General features: G+C 36.1%; 1 protein-coding gene across 1 annotated transcript; it reads left to right on the top strand.

The window, feature by feature from the left end:
• Positions 1 to 8024: 8024 nt before the first annotated feature.
• On the top strand, positions 8025 to 8948 carry LOC106872332 (uncharacterized). Its single transcript, XM_014919277.2, has one exon. The coding sequence runs from the start codon at positions 8116 to 8118 to the stop codon at positions 8932 to 8934; it is 819 nt and encodes a 272-aa protein (XP_014774763.1). The 5' UTR covers positions 8025 to 8115; the 3' UTR covers positions 8935 to 8948.
• Positions 8949 to 9288: the final 340 nt, after the last annotated feature.

Here is a 9288-nt window from a genome sequence, read left to right on the forward strand (position 1 = left end):
CCCTCCAGCCTTCATCAGGTGTCTTGGGGAAATTTCGAACCTGGGTTCACATTCCTAAGATATTTGTTGTGTCCTAACATATGTGCTGCTTCTTTTAGTTTTCGTATTTTCCAGTGGTGTTCTCTATCTATTATCTGTCTACCCTATGTGAAAGGCCTCTCCGAAAAGATGCAAAAGATATGTACTGACATCAGGACAGTATTCAGGAGTAATACAACACTTCGCAAATATCTCCTTCGAGTAAAACCACCAATAGAAGAGAATATGACTAAAGACTGCGTGTACTCCATCCCATGCAGCTGTGGTAGGTTATACAAAGGCGAAACATGTTGCCCCCTCAAAAAAAAGGGTAGACGAACATCGCAAAGCTGTGACACGAGGAGATATTGATATATCGGGTATAGCTGATCATGTATAGAAAAATGGAGACCACCTCCCCATGTGGGATGAAGTTAAAATAATAGATAGAGAACATCACTAGAAAATACGAAAACTAAAAGAAGCAGTACATATGTTAGGACACAACAACCTCCTAAGCAGACCGAGTGCAGATATGAATAGCATATGGAAACCGGTATTAAGGAAGGATAGGAAAATATTATATTTATATGCCCTAAAATTCACTCGATAATTGCCCATGGGCATATGGCGTAGTGGTTAAGAACGCGGGCTACTAAGCCCACGATTCCGAGTTCGATTCCAGGCAGTGACCTGAATAATGACAACGACGACGACGACAACAATATAGGAATAAGAACCCAGGTTCGAAATTTTCCCAAGACACCTGATGAAGGCTAGAGGGTATATCAGCCGAAACGCTGTGTTAACAACAAACAAGATGAGGAGCATAGTGGGATCAGTGTTGTAAGGGTTGTAATTCATTTCTAATTCATTTTACCCTTTATCAACTACAAAATCTAAGACGGAGACTGTGTCTATTATGAATAAAGGACAAGAGTGATATGATAATATTTATGACCATACCTAACCATGAACTGTCAACTCACTCTTGTCCTTTATTCAAAATAGACACAATCTTCAGTAGCTGATTATTATATAAATGAATCAGAAATGAATTACAACCTTTAAAACCCTATGATCCCACTATGCTGCATGCGATTCTTAGAATCTTCATATCCTGTTGCTTACTTTGATTTTATATGTATATATATATATATATATATATATATATATATATATATATATATAAGCGGAGGCGTGCTGTAAGAAGATTGCTTATAGTCACATGGCTCCGGGTACAGTCCGACTACGTAGCACTTTGGACAAGAGTCTTCTACTTTAGCCTCAGGCCGACGAAGGCCTCTTGATTGGATTTGGTAGACAGAAACTGAAAGAAGCCCGTCGTATGTGTGTGTGTGTGTGTGTGTGTGTGTGTGTGTGTGTAAGTGTGTGTGTGTGTGTGTGTGTGTGTGTGTTTGTGTGTGTGTGCGTGTGTGCGCGTGTGAGTGTGTGTGTGTGTGCGTGTGTGTGTGGGTCGATGCATGTGTGTTTTTGTCTGTCCCCCCACCATCACTTGACAACCGATGTCGGTGTGTTTGTGTCACCTTAACTTAGCAGTTCAGCAAAACGACCGATAGACTCAAGACTAGACTAACAAAGAATTGGTCTTGGAATCGATTTCTTCGACTAAAAAATTCTTTAAGGCAGCGCTCCCACATGGCTGCAGTCTAATGACTGAAACTAGTAAAAGAATAAAAGAAAAGAATATATATATATATATATATATATATATTAGAAAAAATAAGGTACTCAGGGATCTGGATGGTTGTGTACATTTACAGATTTTTATTAATATGTCACATGTTTTTATAAATCATAATTAGCGCTTTCATCTACTCTAATAGATTCTTCAGATTCAATTTTTTTTAAGGGATTCGTCTCTTTTTATAGTATTATTGAGTGTGTAGGGGTGAAGAGAGAGAGAGAAAAACTGGCGGGACAAGAACAACCCAATACTCCCTAGAAAATTCCTTATCAAAGAAATAAGGGGTGAAACACTGGAAGAAACAATAATACGTGCAGACCTAGCGCTATGCCGACTGGAAACAGAAATTTCCCTTCTACAAACACAAAGATTACATCAGGAAGATAAGATTAAAACAATTGATGCCGTCATAATGGCCGAAATAACAGAAAGGAATAATAACCAAAAGAAAGAAAAACTACACCAATTATGGAAAGAGGATACTAAACAAGAGGAAAGATCCAGAATTATGTGGAACAAACAACAAGAGTGGTTCTTAAACTACGAAAGGAACTATAGGGAAAAATCCATTATGAAAACAAAACCACCAAAACAAACGAAAAGATACAAAAAACCAAAATCACAAACATATTGAACTCCCAAACATCCACATAAACTCTACCAAACACAAACCAAAAACCTGCTCCTTACACTGCCAAACCCTCCAATAAACAGACACACAAAATATGAAATACGACCATCGACCCAAAACCCTAGAAAGACAGATACATAGACAGCAAGACAAAAAAGACACATACAACCAACAACCTATAACACTTGGAGAGAACAAACGGAATATGAACAACCACTAACACATAGCGCTGAAATCCAAAATGGATACACAAATGGAACGATGGACAAGTAGATAGAAATCAACTCATAACCTACAATAAAAGTCGAGGAAGTCCACGCCATACAAAAATTAAGCCCCATGCGACCCCACAAATTTACTAGATAGAAAACAACCACCATTTCACCCCTTACAAGGGAAGTGACAAACACCTAGACGCATACTTAGAGACAATCTCCAAATTCCCTCTCAACACACATAAAAGCAAACAGAACCTCCACAGAGGAGAAAACAAGCCTTACACAAACTAAAAAATGACAAGTCAATCATTTTAAAAGAAGTTGACAAAGGTGGGGCAATAGTTATTATGGATACAGATTACTACAAAGAAAAGATACTGGATATACTTAACAACCAGATATACTATAAAGAGGAATCAACACAACCGGAGAAAGCAACATTAAAAAAAAACTGGAACATTAGTCAATGAATACCAAGACTCCTTTACAGACTCCTTTACAGACAACGAGAAAGACTATTTATGCAACTCAAGAAGCAAAGAAAGCAATTTTTATGGACTACCTAAAATTCATAAAAGCTCTAAAATACAGAGAGCCATAAATGAACAGAGGAGCCATTATATAAGAATACAAAGGCCAGCAGACCTCACACTGAGACCAATAGTTGTAAGGCCCCAAGCGCCAACACAACAACTAAGCCACTTCATAGATGTTCTCCTCAAACCTTTATGCCCACTGATACCAAGCTACATAAGGGATGACATAGACTTCCTCACACACATTCCAAATACGGTTCCAGAAAACACCATACTTGCAAGCTTCGATGTCACAAACGTATACACGAATATCCCACACACCCTGAGTCTGGAAGCGATAAAACACTGGGTAGAAAAATACAGGGAACTCATAGATAAACGTTTCAAAACAGACTTTATCACCAAAGCCACCCAATTAATACTTGAAGAAAACACATTCACATTTAACAAGACATACCGACAGATAAGGGCACGGTTATGGGTACGAAATTCGCACCTTTATACGCCAACCTGGTGATGGGTTTCCTTGAGAACAAATAGGGAAAGTCTTCGAACACGACTTCAGAGAAGACATCAAGAAAAAATGGAAACATTACCTCGATGACTGTTTTATCTTTTGGAACAGATCAGAAGATCTACGAACATTCCACAACATCCTCAACACACTACACCCATCTACCAACTTCACGATAGAAACCAGCTACAACGAACTTCCCTTCCTAGACATCAACATCAAGATACACAACTCCATCGTCACAACAGATATCTACTACAAAAAACCGACACACACCAATATTTAAATTTCTACTCCTGCCACCCATCCCACATAAAAAGAAACATTCCATATAGTACGGCAAGACGCATATGCAGTATAGTGGCCGACTCACAGACTCGCCAAATAAGACTAAATGAACTTTAAAACTTCCTACTAGAACAGAAATACCCACTCACCTTAATAAAAAAAATGGAATCTCAAGAGCAATGAAACTGGACATCACACAACACAGAACTCCCCCCCCCCCAAAAAAAAACAAAGAAAACATTATCCCTTTCATAAACACACACAACCCTGGAGTTACCAACATGTTTCAAATTATACATTCAAACTTACCAATAGTCCTATAAAGCCCCAAAATGGAAAACCTATTAAACAATTATTGCATAAAAAACAGTAAACGCCAAGAGAAAAACCTGAAAAAACAACTGACAAGAGCAAAATTCTCATCAGAGAATGAAACCGAATTCTTTGTAAAAGAGTGTGGAGATGGTAGATGTGGGATCTGCAGTAACCCCATCTACAAATATATAGAGGGAAACAAACAAATAAAATTTAAGAGTGGACACACATTCAAAATAAATTACAGCAACTTCCCTATAAACCCATCTGGAACAATATATGTGTGTGTGTGTGTGTGTGTGTGTGTGTGTGTGTGTGTGTGTGTGTGTGTGAGAGAGAGAGAGAGAGAGAGAGAGAGAGAAAGTTGGTATGTGAAAGCACGTGGTTGGATGTATAAAAGATAAACAAGAGTGAAAAAAACTACAGAAGGCTTGTGTTATATGGTTAAAGTATCTATTTAAATCGTTATGTTAGAAAAATGTACAGAAACGACGCTCTGTTCGCAATCCCAAATTCTAGCAACGGAAAATCGAACAGACTAGAAAAAGACTAAGAAGTTTTTTAAAAAAACGTCGGCCTTAGCATCTCCTGTAACAACGTCACATAAAAATACTGGTGACCTCCCGACGTGATCTCGTAGATAAAACAACACATTATAAATTGGTGACTTTGTAAAAACTATATAAAATTTTATATAGAACTAGCAGTATAACCCGACCTTGTCCGGGTGTGACTTATTATGCCATCTACGATAAGTCTTGCTAGCTGAAAATCAACTAAAAAAGAAAGCCTTACAACGAAAAAACCCTTATGATGTAAATATGTTCATAATTCAAAAGACGATGAAATTAATAGGGAAAGTCTGAAGGCTGTTTTGCGTAAAATTATTAAGCATACGTAAATTTCATCCGTGTAATTGGCTATAGAAATGCTTGTGCAAAACAACTTTTTGCGCTGCCCTGATTATACATAGCAGGGTAATCCCTTTTAGCAGGAGCTAGGACGGCAATTTCTGATGAAGCAATTGCTGGCGATCTGTTGCTACACAATTTTGCCAGAATTCTATCAGATTGGGCAGAAGATGTTGATGCACCATTTTGCATTATGTTCAAAATAGCTTCTGGAATGTGGTGCATTACTGCAGTCTGTTGCTGTCATTTTAAACCGGTTGCTGTCTTCCCCCAGCAAACTCTCTTCTTTGGAGGCATAATCTATGTATATATTAAACAGAACAACAAAAGTTATAATAGATGGCAGTGTCGGTACTTTTCACATATCTGTAATTTTTCAGATTAACACCCGCACGATTAACCAACCCTAATCCTAACACTAACCCTAACACTAACCCTAAACCCTAACCCTAACCCTAACCCTGACCCTAAAAACCGTAACCGTAACATTAATCCTAAACCCTAACCCTGACCCTAAAACCCTAACCCTAACACCCTAGTGAAAATCTTGGTAAATTTACAAAACATTGACGAACATGAGTTATATTTTACTGAATGATTGTGTACTTGCACGTGTATGCTTTTGAGAGAGCGAGAGAGGAAGAGGTAGAGAGGGAGAGAGAAAGGAATAGGGGTAGTTAAAAGTTTTCTTATGACTGCTTCTCTTCACTGCCTATTACTTCATTAGAAATCTAAGGATGCACATAAGCACATAATAGAGAAAAATGAAACAAATATGGACGACTTGCTCCGAAACACCACCGAGTGGGGAACACTTCTCAAAAATAACCTGCAGTTGCTGCCTTCAAAATTCCTACATGTTTGAAATGTACATACATCAAGGTACATTTGTACAAAATTTCATGAAAAAATATTCATTTTCCTGGAAGTTAAGAGGAATTTAAGTGGAATTTCCGAATATTGTACCCCACCCCCTTCCAAAACACTTTCACCGAAAATTTTTGTATATTTGGAATCTACATAATAAATAATATATGCATAGAAAATTTCATAAAAAAATATTCATTTTTATGAAAATTATGACCTTCCAAATTTGGGGGATACAACTCTGTAGTTATGCCATCAATGTTTTGTAAATATACCACGATGTGAATGATTGTTTACTTGCACGTGTAAACGTTTGAGAGAGCGAGAGAGGAAGAGGGGGAGAAATTAATAGAGATTGAGAGCAATGTGTATGTTGTTGTCACAGGTCATGTATGTGTGGTTGTGTGTGTTTTTACGTATCTATGTTATGAAAAATAGGTAAAGAATACTAAAATGAAAGTTTAATCTATGATGTTGTATGTATCACTTTCTCTCTCTCTCCCTCTCCCTCTTTTACTTTTACTCTCTATATTTTTATGTTGAGCGCGTGTGTAAGAATGGCGTTCCAGGTAGCAGGGATGAAATATAAAAGTTGCTAGAAACAACAGCCAAATCTCCCTTAAATCACACAAAGTAAACGGATTTTTAAAAATCTAATTACTGCACTTGAAAGTTCAGATCGAGAAAATTCCATTGATGTAAAAATTTTTACGAAAAAGTGGAAAATGTGGATTTCTATAAACATTCAAAAAGGCTTCACACAAACACACAATTTCAGATTTATATATTAAGATATAGACAATAGTTTATTGTATAAATTTTAATAACAGAAATATTTGACATTAAAGGTTGAAAAGAAAAAAACGTTGGAGAAAGAAAGAAACTATAGAAAAAATTTAACTGCACTTTCTAGCAATATAGAAATAATATTTAGTATATTACAGCTGTTGAAAGTTTAATAGCATAACAATTTTTTTTTTCTTTCTGAAAAATTTTTAAATACATAAAGGGAGCAGAATTTGAAAGAATTCGAGATATCTTATTTCAGTAGAAGTTATACACAAGCTTCAGGAAATATATTACTATCTCCTCCATGGACTGGAGACACAATCATCTGGTTGGCACAACTAGAAGTAAGCTTTAAGGCAAATCGTATAACGAATGAAGAGCAAAAATACAATATAAAGATAAGTAATTTGCCTCCATGTCTAAGCGATGAGATTAGAGATTTATTTTTAAATTCTGTCGAGCCAGTTTCCTATTCTGCAATTCAAGCAGAAATATTTTTAAAAAAACTTCTAATTCAAAACAGAAAGAATTTGCGAAGCTATTCAACAATGAAGAATTAGGCATTAAGAAGCCAACACAACTTCTTCGGAGAATGAACGAGCTTCTTGGAGATCAACAAACAGAAGAATAATACCTCAAAGAAGTTTTCTTTACCAAATTGCCTTACAAAACACAAACCTTGCTCTTGGCTGTGAAGAATCAAAACTCTCTTCAACAATTGGCAGTTTCGCCCCCGACCGTAACACATAAAATTTCTCTGAACAGGAGAAATTGTTGCTTTCTCCTGTTCTGGCAAACGAACCTATGTTCTCTCTCCTTCTCTTATGAGTTTGCTACATATATGTATGTATGTATGTATGTATGTTGCTTAAATACATACATTTGCATTTGAGCAACTTTGCAAATAAGTTAGAATTATGATTTGTGTGTTTTATAGGCCCAAGTATCATAAAGGTTATGCCTTGCAATTTTATTATGATAGTTTTAGGCATTAAATTGATTTTAAATTATTTCATGCTATTTTTGTAACTGAATTGTAACACATGTTCAATTTTATAATTTCAATGTTATATATTGCTTAACATTCATATTGTAAATAACAATCAATTTAGTACACTTCAAATGTTAAAGAACAATAAATAATTTAATATCCAAATACAACTGAAGATTTTGATTATTCAAATAAACTGGAACGACATTTACTGATTGTTACGTTTGAATGACGTAATCAAGTGAGAAATGTTTTTAATTTTCGTCGCTTGACACTTCACTATACTTTCTAAACAAATGAGTTACGTTTAATTTCGCAGAAGAACGACCATGGATTTTCCAGCTGTTGCTAGAAGATTAAACTCTGTACATGAAATGGAAAGACGGCAAAAGAAAGTCCGTAATTATTTTGGAGAAGGTCACCATAGTTTTCAGGCTAGAGATCGTAAGGCTGTGGTTAATTGGATGATAGCATGCGTAGATTTTTACAACGGTGTTCTGGAAGTTCTCCACCTATCAGTTGCATTATTTGACTTATTCCTGTCTTCTAGAAACTCACCACCGATTTCAAGCGAAAAACTGCAAGGTGTTGGAGCAGCATGTCTTAAAGTCGCTTATGACACGATGCTTCTTTGTACAACAGATGAGGGTTTGAATATTGTTCATATGACTGCTGCAATCGACCCAGCGTTTTCTTCAGAGGAACTTTTTAGCTTGCACAATTCGGTTTCTGAATGTTTTCATGGTAGGACGTTTTTTATAACTCCCTATGTCTTCATTTCGTATTACCAGATTATTCTCAAAGTAAAACCTCGTCACGATTTGTTTCATTTGATGAACTATATAGTGGAACTAGTGCTATATGATGACTTTCTCTGCGTAAGAAATTACTTTAGACCAAGTCTTATAGCGGCAGCTACTCTTTATACGGGGATAACTGTATTTAACTTCCGTAACGCATGGTTTCAGGACTTGTCAGATCTGACAGGGTATACTGGAGAAGAGGAAGACTTGCGAATTGTTCATGAACGCATGAAAGTGTTATTAGCATCAGCTTCCTCTGAACAAAGGAAACATTCAACACAGTCAAGATACAGCACTTCAAGGAACCACAAAGTGAGCACTATTGATTATTCAACCATTTATTAAAAGTTTAAAACCTTTGTGGTCTTTTTCTCTTAGGCTTTCACTTTTCAATTCCTTCAATTTTGTTACAGTTGATTTCAAATTTAGTGTATTGATGAAGTCATGCATGCTAATTAAGGAAATGAAATTCATTTTTGCCATAAACTAATAACAAATTTATTAGCTTTTTAAAATTTGCCTATTTTGGGCAATTTTAGCCAGTCGTAAGCCACAGACATATTGCTGCCTGTTTCCATAGTTAACAAGCCAAGCTGTTATCTGCTTAAAACTATTACAACCACAATGTACCGATATTCTGAACTTTCGTTTTTGAATTTTCCATTCAAAAAATGTATTAATTGTTTACATGAGCTGAAC

This window comes from Octopus bimaculoides, chromosome 4 (assembly GCF_046866305.1).
Source record: "Octopus bimaculoides isolate indiv1 chromosome 4, ASM4686630v1, whole genome shotgun sequence".
In the NCBI taxonomy this organism is placed as follows: domain Eukaryota; kingdom Metazoa; phylum Mollusca; class Cephalopoda; order Octopoda; family Octopodidae; genus Octopus; species Octopus bimaculoides.

What these genes read in the sequence shown, in the direction of transcription:
- LOC106872332 (XM_014919277.2), top strand. Translation starts at nt 8,116, where the DNA reads ATGGATTTTCCAGCTGTTGCTAGAAGATTAAACTCTGTACATGAAATG.